We start from the raw sequence: 19183 nt of genomic DNA on the forward strand, positions 1-19183 counted from the left end.
ATATTTAATGCAGTATCTGCTGCTGCCTGCCATAGACATTAACAAATGTCTGTTCACTTGGGTTTTTTAGTGTAATTAGTCTCCTAAATAGACAAATGATCATTCGAAACTCAACATGGCTATGGTTAATGGCAAGACTAATTAGACCAAAGAGGATGACAGAATGTTTTTAGAGATTCATTTAATGAGTAGATGCTAATAGAGTGGATATGATGTGGTTCATATTGGGACATGTAATAGTTTTTCATGCAGACAGAAAACATTTGTAAAGCACCTACTATGCAAAGGTATTTTCCTAGGCATTGAGGTTTTGGCTATGAGTGAATCAAGTCTCTGCCCTCAAAGGTCATTGACCTTTACAGTGTCGGGGAAGAAAATTAACAAATAAACCTAGAACTGTAATTTTTGTGAATCAGTAAAGCAGGTCATGATGACTAGCAAAAAGAGAGAGGACATTCTGGTGGTAGGGAACTTCAGACCTACAGGGGAGCACCCCCATGCTCAAGGCATGGGGATAACCTAGGTTCGCTGGAGCAGAGGATCCTTCCAGAGCATGATAGAGAAGGATGAAGAGGTCAGTTTGGGGAAAGTCTTGACTTCCAGGCCATGTGGTTTACGCTTTACTCTGTGATCATAAGAACCCTCTGATAGATGTGTACAGAACACAGGGAAAGCCAGGGGAAATGCTCATCCAAGGAAGGAACCAATTAGACCTTTGCATTCAGAATCATGAAGCTGGCAGCTACATGTTGGCTGGATTGGAGAAAGGAAAATGTTGGAGAAAGGGAAATTAGTGAGAGTATGACTGTAGCAGTTGGATATGGGATTCTTATCATGCCATGAATCACCATCAGTAAGGAAATGCTGGAGTAATTAGTGCATCCATTACTATGGAATATTTTCAACTGATAATATTTTTCACCTGAATTGTTTGCAGATAGAGACATTGTGGGTGGACTTGGAAGGAAGCCCATGATATAATTCAGTGGTAAGAGCAAATTGTAGAATTATGCACATAAAAGCATCCTATTTATTTTATCAATAAAACCTCTTGCACGTGTGTGTGTGTGCGCGCGCGCGCGCGCGCGCGCGTGTGTGTGTGTGTGTGTGTGTGTGTGTGTGTGTGTGTGTCTGAGCTTGGTATTCCTCAGGGTCATCTGAACTGTGCTTTGAGACTCAGGGGCTTCCCACCACAAAGGATTATGGCTCACTCATGACCACCGGGCTATGTAGATCAGTCTAGGAACTCTGCTCCTCACGTGACCCCAAAGCTCAGAGGAGCTCCAATGTCGTGTCTCCATGACTGCCAGGGAGAGAAGAGGACTTGGCAAGTTGTGCACTAGCTTTGAAAATTCCCACCCAGAAAGGACACCTATCACTTCTGCTCACACTTCATTTGTCAAAGCAAGTCTGACTGGCCTGGCTTAACTGAAAAAATGCTGATTGTACCATGTGCCCAGAAGGAGGGAAGCTAGAAATGTTTGCTTAAGAGTCTTAATGATTAGCAAAAGCATGGAGAATGGAATGAGCCAAAACAAAGATGAGAAAGGACACACACCTTGATATCCATGTTGAGGGATCAGGAGAAGTGAGAGAAAGTATGGAAGCATAGAAGCATGCTTTTATTATTTTTTTTTTGGAAGGGGGGAGGGCTGGCAGAATGATGGGAGTAACAAGGTAAAGCAACATGTTGGAAGCATACATTTTAAACAAATTGAAAGATAATGGACCAGCCTGGTGGAAGTAGGGTGGACAGGTGCAGTACACTGAAGTGCAAAAGTAAGAAGACATTATTTTTGAGTGTGGACATGAAGGAAAATTGTCACAGGAGATTCTGAAGTTTTCACCTGGGTTGTTTGAGGACAGAGACATCATGGGCAGAATTAAGTTACTCCTGAAAGACAAACAGGTTTAAGAACATAAAGAAGAGGCTCTTAGTTGGTTTGAAACCTGTGGAGTTCAAGTAGATCTGATAAATATGCCCTGCAACATGCAAATGCCGGATGGACTAGAGTGAAGAGAAACACTTGAAACCATCTTATTGGAATGAGTGCTCCCTCTTCAGGTATTGTGTTAATCTGAGTTTCTCTGCATGTCCCAGTAATCTGACCAATGGCCCCTCCTTCTCTATATTCCGGACAGAGATTCATCCTCTAGGAATCTCAGTCACGGAAATGTCCCCATGGTAACATGGAAACCCAAGCGACTGCATTAGACTTCTTGGAGATTTTTACCCACACATTCTTTAGATCTGCCAAATTCATTTTGGTTTACATATGGCCCTATTTGAAGTTTCTTTGGAAAGCAGTCTGAAAAAAATAGAAACCTCTGGGATTAGTAAGAAGTGAAGAACATTTCCCTGTGGGACTTGGACTGCACTTGACTTTCTTCCTCCCCTTCCAGCCTGTAGATGCTACTCAGGCACCACGAGCTGTGCTCCCAAGACGCTGCCGTGGACTTCCAAAATTTAATTTAACGTGACTTATTTAATTGACCTTTAAAAATTCATTTTGTCCTTTAAAAAGGAACACTTAACAGGAGCAATGGCATTTGGAAAACAACGTCTATTCCCCATTTGGTTACTGTAGATAAGCCTTCCACATGCTTCCATTTCAAAGCTCACGATGTTTGCAAAATTGTATGCTAATTGAAATAATGTTAGAGGTTTAAAGCCGTCCAAAATTAAGCTGTTCAAAGTACTGATAATTTCAAAGAAGTATTAAAGTTTTTTATATTAGGAGAAAAAATATATAGTTATAAAACAGAGATTTTCTTTGGTTCTTGATTGTAAATTCTTATACCTGAAAGTATTCATTTAATACCTCTTGTAGGATATAAGGGTTTTGCATAAATGCTATGTGTAAACAATAACAATAAGTTCATTGAAAATATTTCCTGTATATTTGTTGGAGTTTAGGGATTCCAAAGAAAATTTAATTTTCTCGGTAAGCCATGACTATGCAGCAGTTGTATTTCTCGTCTTAAAAGAAACTTTTTCTATAGCCTAGTGGTTCTCAGCCAGAGGTGATATTACCCCCGGAAGACATTGTCACAACTTTAAAGGGGGCAGTGCTACCTGTCCTCTAGTGGGTAGGAGCCAGGGATGCTGCTGCACACCTTGCAATGCACAGAAAGGTGCCCACCACCAAGAGTTATCCAGCCCCAAATGTCAGTAGTGCTGCTGCTGAGGCATCCTGCTGCACAGAATCTCGGTCCCAGTCCTTTTCCATTGTACTAGGTGGTACAGAGTCCCATGACTATGCCTGAGGGTAGACAAGCCTCATGCCTGCTCAGAAGTCCCTCTCATTACACCCATCAGGAGCAGGGCCCTTGGCTTGTCCTCTCATGAGCACATATCCCAGCTCTCACAGCAGCTAGCGGTGTCTCCCGTCCTTCCTGCCGTGCTAGGATTCAGGATCCTTAAACATGGGTCATGCTGTGAATGTGGGGCACGCTCTGCCCTTAGCTTCCCTTTCGCTTTTGAGTGAAGAGCTGTGTGGCAAGGCTCACCAATGCTACTTTCCAAATGTCCCTGTTGTCTGTCCTTTTTCTACTTTATTTACAACCTTCTTATCCATTTTGATGTTCTTCTGTTTCTACTTCTTTGTAATGAAAATGGCCTGTTTCATTGTCTATTAATCCAGTTTCTATTTCGTTACAAACCTTTCTTTAAGCTGTTTCATATTGATTTTTTAGATAACATTCACATAACATAAATTAGTCATTTTAAAGGGAAGAATTTAGTAGCCTTTAGTATGTTCACAATGCTATGCAGCTACCACCTCTATCTAGTCCCAAATGTTTGTCACCACCCTAAAAAGAATCCCTGTACCTATTAAGCACTTACTTCCCATCCCCCCTTCTCCAGCCTCTGGAAACCACTAATCTGCTTTCTGTCTCTATACATTTACTTATTCTGGATATTTCATATAAGTGGAGTCATACCATATGGGGTCTCTTGCCCTGGCTTTGATCATGTAGCATAATGTTTTTGAGATTCATCCACATTGTAGGAGGTATCAGTATGTTCTTCCTTTTCATGGCTGAATAGTATTCCATTGTGTGGATATACCACTTGCAGCTTATCCATGCATCTCTTGTTGGACATTTGTGTTGTTTCCACTTTTAGCTATTGTGGTTAGTGCTATTTTGAGTATGTATGTACATGTACTGGTTTGAGTACCTATTTTCCATTCTGTAGGGTATATGCTGAGGAATGGAATTGCTGGGTCACACGGTAATTCCATGTTTAGCTTTTTGAGAAACTGCCAAACTGTTTTCATAACAGCTAAACCACCTCTATGCTGTTTTGTTTTTTGCATGTTCATACTCATTGCAGTGATCTACTTTCGCTAACTCCCCCAGAAGGTACCTATTTCCCTTCTTGGGTCCCCTGAAATCATGCCATAGATAACTTAAAGGTTCCAGATGTTCATTCCTAAGCTCATATAGCCATTCTGGGGGGTGGAGGACCAGCTTTGCACCCATACCCATGAAATACTTTGACTAACCTAATGTTTGCCATTGTTTGGATACCAAAACTGGAAATCCCCAAATTTGGAAAAAGGATGATTTTTTTTTTACCATTACAATAGTCCTTTATTGTAATCCAGGGGTTTTTTTGTTTTGTTTTGTTTTGTTTTTGTTTTTTACTACACTGTTTGGCTTTGTCATAACAGTATTTTTTAAACGAGTGCAGTTCTTGATGTTTTACGCAGCCTGTAATGGGAAGGAGACTGGAAGCCCTTGGGAATGGGGATTCTCTGTGACTCTTGCTGTTCTTTTCCACCCGCAGGTGTCCTTCTTCCTCTTCATCATCTTCGTGGTCTACACCATGCTGCCCTTCAACATGCGAGATGCCATCATCGCCAGCGTGCTCACCTCCTCCTCCCACACCATTGTGCTGAGCGTCTGCCTATCTGCGACACCTGAGGCCAAGGAGCACCTGGTCTGGCAGGTAGGTGGCCTTCCCGTCCTGCTGGGAGTGCCTGAGGTGCCACACGCCTGCTCAGAGTGTGACTTTTCATACCTGGCAGGTGCTTAAGTTTTGCTTTCTGACCTTGACTCTGAGTATTGCTAATGAGTATCCAGCCACACACACCCCTCCATCAGTGGAACCAACAGTCACTTAGCAGTTAGCAACAGTGCAAGTTGGAAATGGCAATTCCATTTGGCTGATTGCTGAATGGCGGTGTGATTTTGATGGTTAAAAGCTATTCTCATTATACATTATAATTTAGCACTCTTATTTTTAGAGTGAACCGACTTCTGTAATTAAATTCATAATTCTCTCCTACCCGTCTTTACAGAGGACAAAAGATTTATCCATTTCTGATATTCTGGCAGGTCCATGGACATTTTTAAAAGTTTTTTAAAAACGTGATAACAGCAAATTTAGCTTTACTTGTAAATGGTATTTCAATGAAGCCACCCATTTAGTTAGTTAAAAGCATTTGAAAGGTGATTTGATTTTTTTGTTATGTGCATCTGTAGACACGAGGGTCAGGGGTTTAGAGTTATTTCTAACAGTCTCCTTTTTACCTGTAAAAGGTGTATTTTATTTTGCTCTATTGGAACCAAATGAAAGAGATGCAGCCATGGTGCAAAGTGCATTGGGGGGAGAGGTGGGGGAAAAGTAGTGAAGAACAGCACTATCATCATAAAGGGGATTTAAGACGTGGACCACCTGAGCCCTAGGGGGTCTTAGAAACTAGTTGTCATGTGCTTGATGGAGTTTTTTATTTGGAAACATGAGACAGACCTGGAGGCTGACCCTTGGTTCTGTAGTAATCTCTGCTAGTTGGAAAGCTTTCTAGGGATTGATTACTTTTCTCAACATTTCTCTCCCATCGTTTAAAACACAATGTTCATAAAGAGCAGCCTGTGTTTGTGAAACATCCTCTGAGCATTGAGCCCCTGTGAAGGCGATGGCCCCTGATTTTGCACAGTGGGCTCCAGGTTCATGGTGACATGTTCAGATATTGCTAAGAAGAGTCCACCCCCGGGAAGCAGAGGAAAGCCACATTTTTCGTCAGTGCAATCCTACTGACCGAGCAGAGTAGACACAGGCCTGTAACCTGCACGCCTGACACAGATGGAGGCCAGTCAGTAGCTAATCAAATGAAAGAATGAAGGTGGGTGTTTTAAAATAAGAAACAACCCAGCCGTGCCTGGGAGGAGGCGGGAGACGCTCCTTTGTTCACGAGTTCTGCCCCAGCTTTTGCTTCCTTTTTCTGCATTTCTGAGCCTCCCTTGAGGTTATTTATGGGGTATTTTTCTTTCTCCCATAAATTCCACTCTTCCGCCCACCCTTTAGTGGGGCCATTAAGCTCAGCCTGAGGTGGTCCCATGCAGGGCCAGGCAGCGGGTATGTTTTTGCCTGTTGACATTATGAAATCACGGCAGGAAAGTCTTCCTCACATTGCAAAAAGCACTCAAACATGTCTCACGGCCCCCAGCACCTTCCTGGTTTGGGTTACCATGGAATGCATCCCTTGAACATTTTATACCTGTCTCTTCTGCCCCTTGATGCATATATACCAGTAAGTGTCTGTTGGAGCAGATATCATAGGAAAATACCTGGGAGATAAAGATTATAATATCTGTCCATTTACATTTGGGTGATTGTTGATGTATGATCAATTAGGATTTTTTTTTAAAGGAAAAAGTAAGTTGCTTTGCAAAGAACCTGGCATATTCTAGGTCATAACGATACCGAGTTTTTTAAAGAACTTTTATTTTCTTTCTTTAGTAAAAATATAATGAAGGGAAAGAATGTAATCTTAAATTTTTATTTGTTAACTTTCCAAAGCCAACAAAAAAATACTTATCACTAGACAGCCAGATAATATAATCCTGAAATAATAAAAAGATTAATACTTCTTCATTTCATAGTATTTCATATAAGAATACCATTGAAAGGAATGGAAAAACATAAGGTCAGTCTTCCATCCTTTTAGGAATACTTTCACTGGGAAAGGCAAAATATGTCAGCAGACTTAAAATGGAAGGTTCCTGGGTAAACATCAAAATAATGAAGAAAAGAGCTGGAACTATAACCAAAAAATAACACTGGTTTGTGTTGCAGGAAAAACACTTTATTGAATTGTTTTAATGAAAATGTGTGTAAGTCAGAATGCGACAGATCGCTGTGGTGTAATTGTTCAGAGAATATTGGTTTGATAGAAGAGATTGCCCATCAGTGATGATCAATATCACCCTGCCTTCTAAACCATCAATGAAAGAGTGTATTTTATTGAGCATGGACCCATACTAAACAGTTTTGTTTCATTTTATTTTTTGAACATTGCCATTGATAACATGTAGTATTTATCTGTTAACCAAAATACTGACTTAATAGGAAATCTAACCTTAGTCCCCTTTCCGGTTGAGTAGCAGAGTTCGCTGTTCTCAGGAAATTCATCTTACCAGCATTTGTCCTGAAGTAAAATTCATCCTCAGACTATGATATATCATCTAATTTAGGAAGTGTAGTTAATAACTGAAAATTATGGATGATATTTCCTAACATATTTAAATATGATGTTTAATTTTTAGTTTTGTGTCCCAACATACGGTCTATCCTTGAAATGTTCCATGTGCCCTAGAGAATGTATAACCTGGTGTCCTGGGATAAAAGGCTCTGTGAATGTCAATTATGTCCATTTGGTCTAATGTGTCATTTAAGGCCATTATTTCCTTATTGATTTTCTGTTTGAATGATAAATCTATACCTGTTAATCAGGTATAATTGTTTTTTGTCATTTTTTCCTTTTAGTTCTGTTAGTAGTTGTTTTATATATTTTGATGCTTCCTGATTGGGTGCATATATATTGAAAAGTGTTATGTCTTCTTGATGTATTGTCCCCTTTATTATTATAAAATGTCCATCTTTGTTTCTTGTTGTTGTTTTTTATCTTGAAGTCTATTTTGTCAGATATAAGTATGGATACACTCACTTTTCTCTAGATGCCTTTTGCTTAGAAAATCTTTTTCCATTTTGAATCTATATTTGTCCTTTCAGCTGAAATGTGTCTTCTAAAGGCAGTACGAAGTTGGATTTGTTTTTTTATCTGCACTGTGCCTTTTTATTGGTGAATTCAATCCATTTACATTTATGGTGATTATTGATGTCTGAGGATTTCCTATAGCCTTTTTACTGCATGCTTTCCCGATATAATCCTACCACATTTTTTTTACTTTTACTTTGAATCAATCATAGGTCTGCCAATAAATTGCCAATCCAGTTCCGAGAGATTTTGTGTGTGTTTTTACCTTAAACCATTTCAAAGTTAACTGCCAATCTGATAACCCATCACCCAAATGCCTTAGTGTATATTTCCTACTGTACCATGCTCTGCATAACCATACAAAATCCGGAAATTCACATTGCCTATTACTATCGTTCGGGTTCCTTCATCTTCCCCATTAATGTCCTTTGTAGCAAAAGACACAGAGCAGAAACACACTGCACTGTGATCTCAGGTCTCTTTGGTCTCTTTCAGTCTGGGACAATTGCTTAGTCTTCCTTGGCTTTCATGATCTTACCACTTTTGAAGATTGCAGGCCAGCTATTTTGTACAATGTACTTCAGTTTGGAGTGTCTGATGTTTCCTCCTGAAGAGGGGGAGGTCATGCCTTGTTGGCAGGAATCAGACAGGGTGGTGTGTCCGCATCACGTTCTATCAGGGCCGCATAATTCCATTTTGTCCCATTACTTATGGTGGTCATTAGGATGATGGTGCTGTCCATCAGGCATTTATTCTTTGACATGACTCTTTTCCTCTTTGTAATTAATATATGTGGAGAGGTACTTTGAAACTAGGCAGATATGCTGTTTTCCTTATTTATTTATATCTACACTGTTTTGTGTTTTCCTATTTTATTCAGTAGATTATAAACCATGATGAATGTTGATTTTGTGGCCCATATGGGCTCCAATTTGTCCTGTGGGCACCCCTTTAAGCTGGTTTCAGTGTCCTTTTGTTGTGTCCCCATCCTTGTTTTCTGGCACAATACAATGTTTCAGGTTCATCTTGTGCTTTCCCTGCCCTGGCCCTAAAATCAGCCTCTCTCCAAGGAGCCCTGGTTCTTTTTAGTGAAGAATGACATTTGGAGGCAAGATCTGGGCTTTGTGTCTTTTCATCGGGTTGTCAGTATGCCAAGGCCCAGAGTACATTTACGTGTGTGTGTGTGTGTGTGTGTGTATGTGTGTATTTGGTATAATATTTGGTATATGTGTCATTTAAGACCGATATTTCCTTATTGATTTTCTGTTTGAATGATTGATCCTTACCTTTCAATGGATTATTTAGTTCCCCATTTAAAAGTATATACTGATTTTTTTCTTTATTGATTAAGGTATTACATATGTGTCCTTATTGCCCCATTGGCCCCTCATCCCCCCACTCATGCCCTCACCCCCCTATTGTCTGTGTCCATTAGTTAGGCTTATATGCATGCATACAAGTCCTTTGGTTGATCTCTCCCCAAAACCCCCACCCTCCCCTACCTTCCCTCTGAGGTTTGACAGTCTGATCGATGCTTCTCTGTCTCTGGATGTGTTTTTGTTCATCAGTTTATGTTGTTCATTATATTCCATAAATTGGTGCGATCATGTGATATTTATCTTTCTCTGACTGGCTTATTTCACTTAGCATAACTGCTCTCCAGTTCTATACATGCTATTGCAAATGGTAAGAATTCCTTCTTTTTTACCACAGCATAGTATTCCATTGTGTAGATGTACTACAGTTTTTAAATCCACTCATCTGCTGATGGGCACTTAGGCTGTTTCCAAATCTTAGCTATGGTAAATTGTGCCGCTATGAACATAGGGGTGCATATATTCTTTCTGATTGGTGTTTCTAGTTTCTTGGGTTATATTCCTAGAAGTGGGATCACTGGGTCAAATGGGAGTTCCATTTTTAGTTTTTTGAGGAATCTCCATACTGTTCCCCACAGTGGCTGCACCAGTTTGCATTCCCACCAGCAGTGCACGAAGGTTCCTTTTCTCCGCATCCTTGCCAACACTTGTCATTTGTTGATTTGTTGATGATAGCCATTCTGACAGGTATGAGATGGTACCGCATTGTTGTTTTGATTTGCATCTCTCAGATGATTAGTGACTTTGAGCATGTTTTCATATGTCTCTTGGCCTTCCTTATGTCCTCTTTTGAAAAGTATCTATTTAGGTCTGTTGCCCATTTTTTGATTGGGTTGTTTATCTTCCTTTTGTTAAGTTGTATGAGTTCCCTGTAAATGTTGGAGATTAAACCCTTATTGGTGATAACATTGGCAAATATGTTCTCCCATGCAGTGGGATTTCTTGTTGTTTATTGATGGTTTCTTTTGTTGTGCAAAAGCTTTTTATTTTGATGTAGTCTCATTTGTTTATTTTCCCTTTACTTTCCATTGCCCTAGGAGCTGTATCGGTGAAGAAATTGCTTCAGCATATGTCTGAGATTTTGCTGCCTCTGGATTCCTCTAATATTTTTATGGTTTCCTGTCTTATGTTTAAGTCCTTTATCCATTTTGAGTTTATTTTTGTGTATGGTGTAAGTTGGTGGTCTAGTTTCATTTTTTTTTTTTGCATGTATCTGTCCAATTTTCCCAGCACCATTTATTGAAGAGACTGTCTTGACTCCATTGTATGTTTTTGCCTCCTTTGTCAAATATTAATTGAACATAGTGGTTTGGGTCGATTTCTGGGTTCTCTATTCTATTCCATTGATTTATATGTCTGTTCTTGTGCCAGTGTCAGGCAGTTTTGAGAACAGTGGCTTTGTAATACAGCTTGATATCTGGTATTGAGATCCCACCTACTTTGTTCTTCTTTCTCAGGATTGCTACAGCTATTCGGGGTCTTTTGTTTTATTTCTTTATTGATTACGGTGTTACATATGTGTCTTTATTTCCCCATTACCCCCCTTACCGCCCCACCCCTCATGCCCTTACCCCCCTGGGGTCTTTTTTTATTCCAGATGAATTTTTGGTGAGTTTATTCTAGGTCTGTGAAATATGCCATTGGTATTTTAATGGGGAGTGCATTGAATCTATAGATTGCTTTGGGTAGTATGTACATTATACTGATTTATTAAACACAAGACTTCACACAGATATTTCCATTTTCAACTCACCATAGGTTTCATGACAGTTTTCTCCCTTTTTAATATGGCTCCCTTGACCAATAGTGAAAAATATGTAGCTCCCTTGATCCTTAATATATTGACTTATCTGATGAATCCAGGCATATAACCAGTCTCTTATTTCATTTTCCACCCCTCCATCTGCACTGGGGCCTTGTCACTGGCCCAGCTTCCCATCCTTCAGCCACATCCCACTCCCCCAGCTTGGACTCTGTCCCCTGTGCTTGACTCTCCCCTCTGTAAACAATCTGACACCCAGCCCACTTTGTCACTGTGGGTGAATTTGGCTTCCCGTGTCCTGTGGGTACAAATGCTTCCTTGCTATACATTGGCTGAGCAGTAAATTCTTTGGGAGGGAAGGAAAAGGACAAGAAGGGCAGGAAGAGAGGATGGGACAAGCAAGAGGAAGTGAAGGAACACATTTTAAACAGGGGTTATTTATTAAAGAGAAAGAGATTCTTTTTAGTTACTTTCTGTGAATCTCTTTGTACAGGTTGCAGCAACTTTTCTTCTAATTCTTTTCTCTTCTATTTTTCCCCCCAACTGGGTTTCAAAGAAAAGATTTCTGGAATTTGCATTTATTAAGGGAATCTGAAATCCCTTAATAATAAAGGTTAGAAAGTATTTAAGTATCTGAAAAAATAAATAAAAGTATTTTTATATTGTTTGTGTAAGAATATTTTATCTATCATAAATTTAGCATAAGAATGAAAAGCTCTTACCGATTTACAATTAACCGGGAAGTAAGTTTGCTTATATTAGTAGCATAACATGCATTTGACTAAAAGTTCCACAAGAGTAGTGAGGAGTCCTTTCTTATTATTCTATCAAGGCAAAAGGAGAGGGAGGCTAGGAAAACCCAGTGAAACCTCCCACCCAATGCCCTGGTGACTGCTCCCTGGTTGAGCCCTTGGGGTGACAGTTATGCAGCCCTTAAACAATACTAGGAACCTGGTCAGGAGTCTTGCCTCGCAGAGGCAGTGGGTCCATTGATCAGTAGCTTGGTCTGGCCTGCAGCCTGTGCCTGTGTAACATTAATTTCAATTTAAATATACATTTTGTCTATTCTCCATCTGCTAAACTTCTGAAGATCGGCATGGCTGTCAGCAGGATGCTGACCCATCCTCAGGAATTTTCAGATATTCCTGTTTATATATCACAGTTGCATTTTATATTCAAAACAGACTTACCCTTCTTACATTTTCATTTCCTTGGTATTTATATGAAATGAGTCTTCATTTCATATGACTTTTATTTTCCCATGAGAGATGGAGGAATTTGAATATAGATTTACTGAAGCAAGCCAGTTAAATGAAAATCTATATTTATTAAAGAAGATAAACTAAGCTGTGTTTATTGATTTTCTAACAGGATTACTCACTCAATTTTACAGAAATTACATAGAATTATTTTACATGGTGGATACTTTAATATCTTTAAGTTGTGATATAATTGGGAAAATTTTAGATAAGACCTAAAATAGAAAATATAGCCTCTCATCTATGGCAGGCATGTAATCAGTAGTAATGCAGATTTGTTACATAACTGATTCTTTTTCAGTATAATTCAGGAACTGTATATTGGAGTCTGGAATTAAATTGCATTTAGCATCTAATCTGAGAAGCTCAAAGGAAAAACAACAGGTTACCAGCTGCCTGGTTCCTGGCTGTGGAAGAGACTAATTGTTAGGAATTTTTATCTCTGTTCCTACTATTTTGTCTTTAGAGAAACACAAGATATTAATATGTTCCACCAGGGGGAAAAGGAGACTGTACCACTGTTCATTCTGCATAGCATCCAGCTACTGATTGAGTATGATCTACCTTCTGTTTTATAAGTTAACATTTATCTTTTCTAAAAACTATCTTTTATCTGTCCTAAAGATTATGATTTGGAAGGAGTGGGAATACGCATGGAGAAGAAGTAAAAACAGGCAACTGCTTAATGTGTCTAAATCCTAAAGCAAATCTAAATGCACCTCAAAGTCGTCTTCTTTCTCCTTTCTTATCCTTCCCAAGCCCAGCAGATAAAACCCCTTCTCCTCTAAATGGCAGAAACTGTATACCATCGTCCCACCAGGGAAAGTTCAGTTGGTTGGGCAAATGAACAACAACAAACATTAGTGCTTCCCTGCAGGACACCAAATTACTTTTAAAATGCTCTGGCAACTTTTAGAATGAAACTGTCAGAATGTTGGCGACAGAGAATTTTCATGTCATTCATGGACTATTTTACTCTCATGGTGGAATGAGACCAAGGTTTATATTCCAGCATTTATGGGGCTGCTTGTGGGAGAGGATAGAAGGATCAGAGGTCAAGGGAAGCCCTATCAGACCATAAGTTTTGTTTTGGAAATATTTGATCAAAGGAGCGTCAACAAGAAGGGTTTCTTGAAAAAATGAACAATGATGGTTTGTCCCCATCAGCTACCTCTATCTTCTTTTTGTTCAAAGCAATAGTTTCATGTCAAATATGATACATTATTGCAGATTGATTAAATGTGCTATCCATCTTGGCCCAATGCAGGGCAGTTCCAATGGGTCATTTCAGCTCTAGAGCTTGTGTTTTTGTCTGAAGTTGTCAAGTCTGCATCACAACTCAGAGTCTCCCTCTGACCAGATTGGCTTCCTTTCCTCCCCACGGGCACTGAGCCAAAGAGCACTCCCGAATCAATGGTGAACTGTTTCAGAATGTGCTTCCTGGAGGACCATGTGGCCACATTGCATGAACTTGGGTTGATTCTTTAGTTTACTTTAGTCAGTTTTCTCATCTGTAAAATGGCAAGGGTAATGCCAGCCTCCCTCAGTCATTGCTGGCCTTGGTGCTGAATCAGTGAACTCACATGTGGGAAGAACCTGTTTGTTATCAAGCTGGGCTGATCCTTAGCCCTCAGTGAACAGTAGGCAACAGCAGCAGTAATGTGTTTTACTAAATATAAATGACTTCTTAGAAGCTAAGAGAAGTGGAACATAAAAATACTTTGGAATTGAATTCCAAATGGCCTATGGAGCTGAGTAGGACAAGAGTTACATATGTAAGTCCCTTAGGGCCCACGTCTGGTGTGGTTGGCATCCTGCAGTGTGCCCTACCCAGACTCAAGGCAGTGAGCTTCATCCTTGTGTGGAACTGGTAGCCCACATTCCACTAATGAGTGGAGTTGGAAAGTTTTACTAATGCACGAAAATCTGAGCTCCTGTGGGTTAATAGAACACCTGGTATTGAAAACCCTTGAGATATAGTTCATCTCTTGTCAGAAGTGAGAAAAAGAAATGCAAAATTGGGCATTAACCGGGTCATTTGCCAGTGGGACATCTTGGACTATTTTCTGAAGTGTTCCCTTGGAGAAGCCGGATGCTGTTCCCAAGCCAACTTTGGGGTTGCACGTTTCTCCTCACTCAGACCAGCACATGGCACCTTTATAGGATGGATCTGATCATCCTTTGTTTCAGATTTCTGGTCATGGAGACATGCATGAATACATGTATGTGTCCCCAAGAGGCCTCCCACCAACATTCCCTCAATTGAAGATCAGAGACTTGGTTTTCACATCTCTTGGTGGGCCCTCAGCTTGGCCCTCAGCTGGAAATATGTAGTCTTTAATAATTTCTTTAGTTTATTACAGTTTCGCCTTCTATGCCATGTCTGAGCCTCAAACTCTAGGTCAAGATATGGACCAAGAATGGGATGGGAAAGAAAGAAAGGACAGATAAAGAGACAAAACAGAGTTTTATTACATGGGTTGGTGTCTTAGAAGGTCAGGTTCCCATAACAAGTTTCCATAGACAGGTTGGCTTAAATAACAGAAATTTTTTTCTCACAGTTTTGGAGACTGGAAATCTGAGATTAGGGTGCTAACATGGCCAGGTTCAGGTGAGAGCTCTCTTGCTGGGTGGCAGAAGCTGCTTTCTCCTTGTGTCCTCACATAGTGTGTGCGGTGGGGGGTGGAGACAGCGAGCACACATGAGGACACTGTGGTGTCTCTTTTTATAAGGACAATAGTCCTGTTGTATTAGAGCTCCACCCTTGTAACCTCATTTTACCTTAATTACTCTATTACTCCAAATATAGTCACATAGTCACATTGGGGGTTAGAACTTGGACCATTCAGTCCAAAGCAGTGGGTTTGTTTGTTTTTCTCAATATTTATCAGGTCTGTCTCAGCGTTGTCCGAAGAACTCAGACTACAAAGTCTTATGTTTGATTCTGCAGGGGTCTCACTCTCCTTTCTTCTTTTGATTTGTTCTGCCAGGAGACAGACCCAAGTAGACCAGAAGCACAGCTAAGGTGGTGAAGGGGCCAGTACCCTTGTCCCTCAGTGATCAGTGGGGAATCACTGATCTGAAGATGAGGGTTGAAGTGGTGGGAGCCCTCTCCTCACTCCCCATGCTCCCAGAGCACCTGCCCTTTGTTCTTCTTATTATTTTCTACAGAAATTATCACATCATATGTAAGCATGCTTATTTGTCTGTATGTCCTCCTACCACACATTCCCTGGGCCTTGAATCTGTGACAGTGTTTAGAGCTTTTTAATATTTGTATTTGTCCCAGCACCAAGGGTACATAATGTTAAATGGATGTGTGCATGAATAAACCCATGAGGGATTGAGTGAATAGGCGCAAAAATGCATGGCCAAGTGTAGGGACATTGTAAACATCCAGGTACCTTTGATATCACCAAACAAGGGAAAGAATGAACGGTTCCATCTCTTTGCACCATCTCTGAGCATGACGGCCGACTGTAAAGTAGGTGAGGTTGTGGTGTCTTTTAAAGAGAATCCAAAAGAGTGACAACAATCCCAATGTCCTTAAACCTTGATGTCATTCTCTGGTTTCAAGGCAAATTAGATCCTGACATGGATTTTAAATCCCTTTCTGAGCTCTTCAAATGTGTAGTATTATAGAGGAATCAGGGAAAATGCTAAGATGATAAAAAGACATCTAGGAACAGGATATATAGAGAGAAATTCAAGGATCTGGGGTTACTTGTCATGGGCAGAGAAATGAGATAAAAATTGAACTGGCTCCTGTCTTAGGAGCCCATGTTTGGGCCCTGGGAGCACAGTCATCACGCATTGTTCTGTGAGCCTCATAAGATGCCCCACTTTTGTCGTATACATAGTGAGGGTAAGGTTAATTTTATCTAGATGGTCTTAATTCCTCCACTCTGGTGTAAGAATCAGGTTTTTATCCTCTTTCCATCTCTGACTTCTGTGGTGCCCTGGCTGTGTCTGAACATCCTCTTCTGGGTTTTAAGCAGATGCTTTGGATTTCATGTAACAGTTACATTTTCTGACACTGTGTAGTTGGCTGGGCCATTCGGGCACACACCCCATTCATTTTTCACCTTGGGGGTGGGGGCACTACTAAACATTTCCCCCTGAATCTCCAAAAGGCAGAATGAACAGATTCCAGGATCTGCTGGTCAGAGCTTCTCAAGCCAGCATCCTCGCTGGGTCTGCTTGAAAGAGACAGATAGCTGGTGAAGTAAGAACTCCCATTTTACTAAAAGATTATTGATTCGTGACACTCCTGCTTCTGCTTCTCACTCTTACATTTAATCTAAATGGAAGGAGAGGTCAAGGGAAGATTAGAACCTTCTTAGGTGAAAAGGCACTTAAGGATTTTCATCCTGTCCTCTGGGGTCCTCTCAGCTATCTGCCTTTCAGCTGTCAGATTTTGCTGTCTTTGCTGAAAATGTCCCCCAATCTTGTGTTTCACATGTGATTGCCTGTTTACAGTCAACTCTCCTGACCAGTGTGCATGATATCGTTACATAAACAGCAGTTATTTGATCCTTTTCCATTTGCAGCTGCTTTGTTTCTCTTTTCGTGAAATAACCACCAAGTAATTCTCAGCAATTTCAGCTTCTGACACAATTCACTCTCATGGGGTCTAAAAAGACCATTGAGATATTTTGTTTAGAATGTCTAAAAATTTAGCCTGCAGAGTTTTCATGGTCTGCCCAAAGCTGGCATCTAAAAATAAAATTTAAGCTGACTGGCAGCATGAGAAGTACCCAGATTAGCAGATGGTGTGAAATGCAAGACTTGTAAAATGAAAATATGTTCAGGAAAATACAAAACCCTTTCCCATCGAAGATCTGAAGGGAACACATGCTCACGGTAGACACAGTGGGCTGTGAGACTGGGGGTCTTGGAGACAGAGGGTGTCTGTGTTTTTCCTGGGCACTTGATGATATCCTGAAGGAGGGCTTGAGGAAAAGACAGAGCAATGTGGCCTGGGAAAGCAATGTCACCTGAAGGGTCCATCTCCAATGGAGCAGGCAGATCCAGTGTACCCAGTGACGCCAATGTCAAAGTGAAAGGAAGTCTTCAGATAAACCTTGCAGGGTCATCTCTGCCTCTACCTATCCTACATTTTAAATCAAAGCCTTGTTTGGTGACAGAGGTGATGCTGAGAGCAGCCCCACAGCAATTTTCATGAGATACTGAATATGATGGAAATAGGATAAACAGCCAAATGTGGTATTGTCCCATTAGTACATGTGACAGATTACTTAAGATTAGATTTATTTTTGAATGGATGAAAGTCAGACGGTGAGCTCCATAGCACAAGAAGGGAGAAGCATGATGTAAGAATTTCTCATGGAACAGAATTTAAAATTTTTTAGTTTAATGCAAGAAGTATGTGATTTATTTAGACCAAAACAGAATTATCAATTCTCCCCAGCAAGGGCATGTGCTGTGTGTCCACATGAAACAAAACAAAATGATATCAACAGAAACACATCATCATGTCTTTTATTGAGCAGTACATGTTTAGAATGGGTTGATAATAGCTAATAGATGAACATGTACTAATTAATTGTCATTGAGTTAACTAACATCTGCTTTTCCAAGCACTTTATACACCTTGACTCAGTTAATCATCCCACACCTATCCTACTGCAGAGAGGGACACAATGCAGGGATTGGCAGCAGGTGTCTCAGAGTTGCCCAGCTTGCAAGTGGCAGGTGTAGAAATCCGACCCATGCAGTCTTATTGCAGACACCACCTAGCCCTGTAGAATTCTGTAGGCAAACTCCCCTACCCCTGATGTTGTAAAACATTAACTAGAAGACTTAGCTTTCCCAGAACTCACATAATTAAAGCAGAATCTTACATGATTTTCTTTACTTCAATGGTAGACTAAGAAGGAATTAAGTTTTTGACACAGGGTACATAGCTAGACATGATGGATTATAATTTAAAGAAAAGACAGGGATCCCTAGCCAGTTTGGCTCAGTGGATAGAATGTTGGCCTGCAGACTGAAGGGTCCCAGGTTCAATTCTGGTCAAAGGCACATGCCTGGGTTGTAGGCTTGATCCCCAGCAGGAGCATGCAGGAGGCAGCCAATCAATAATTCTTTCTCATCATTGATGCTTCTATATCTCTCTCCCTCTCTGAATATATTCCTCTCTGAAATCAATAAAAATATTTTTTTATTTAAAAAATTAAAAATATACAGGAAAGACAGGGTAAATATTATAGAAAGAATAGGTCTCTTCAAAGCCTAGAGTGGAACCATTCCCACTTTTGTGATTGATTATGTGTGTGAAGCAGAAATATGGGTACTTAGTCATTTTTTGTGACAGGGACAGTGAGAAGACACCAACAGGGACACAGGAGAGAGTACTGACCTGGGAGTCTGGGGGTAGACCAGTGCCCCCAGCCCTTCGCTGCCCTCCCATGCTAATGCCCTAATCTGTAAAATAAGGGGTTTGGAGAAAATGATCCTGAGGTCTCTTCCAGCTCTATCCAGTTCTGTTTATATAAAGAAAGTGCAGCGCACCCATGTGAAAACAGCCCTATAAAATAATGGCAGGGGAAAGAGCATGGCTCACTGAGAAGTAAAGGGAGGTTCCTGGTGGTGGTGTGGTTATGACATTGTTATGGAACCATGCTGAGAACATTCAGTTAGAGAAATATTGCTGGTGTGATCTCAACTAGGAAGACATCAACACACATTCATTTCCCAGAACCAGGTGAAAATCACTTGTTCTCTTTCTTCTTGCCTTCTGTGTATGTTTTTTAA

General features: G+C 40.4%; 1 protein-coding gene across 2 annotated transcripts in view; it reads left to right on the forward strand.

Annotated features, from left to right (window-relative positions):
• Positions 1-19183, forward strand: part of ADCY2 (adenylate cyclase 2) — a 278106-nt gene that overhangs the window by 71870 nt on the left and 187053 nt on the right. For both annotated transcript variants that reach the window (XM_079798318.1, XM_079798319.1), the window contains exon 3: positions 4796-4957. In XM_079798318.1, the coding sequence (XP_079654444.1) occupies positions 4796-4957 (162 nt within the window). The remainder of the gene's footprint in view (positions 1-4795; positions 4958-19183) is intronic.

This window comes from Cnephaeus nilssonii, assembly GCF_951640355.1.
Source record: "Cnephaeus nilssonii genome assembly, chromosome: 2".
Classification (NCBI taxonomy): Eukaryota; Metazoa; Chordata; class Mammalia; order Chiroptera; family Vespertilionidae; genus Cnephaeus; species Cnephaeus nilssonii.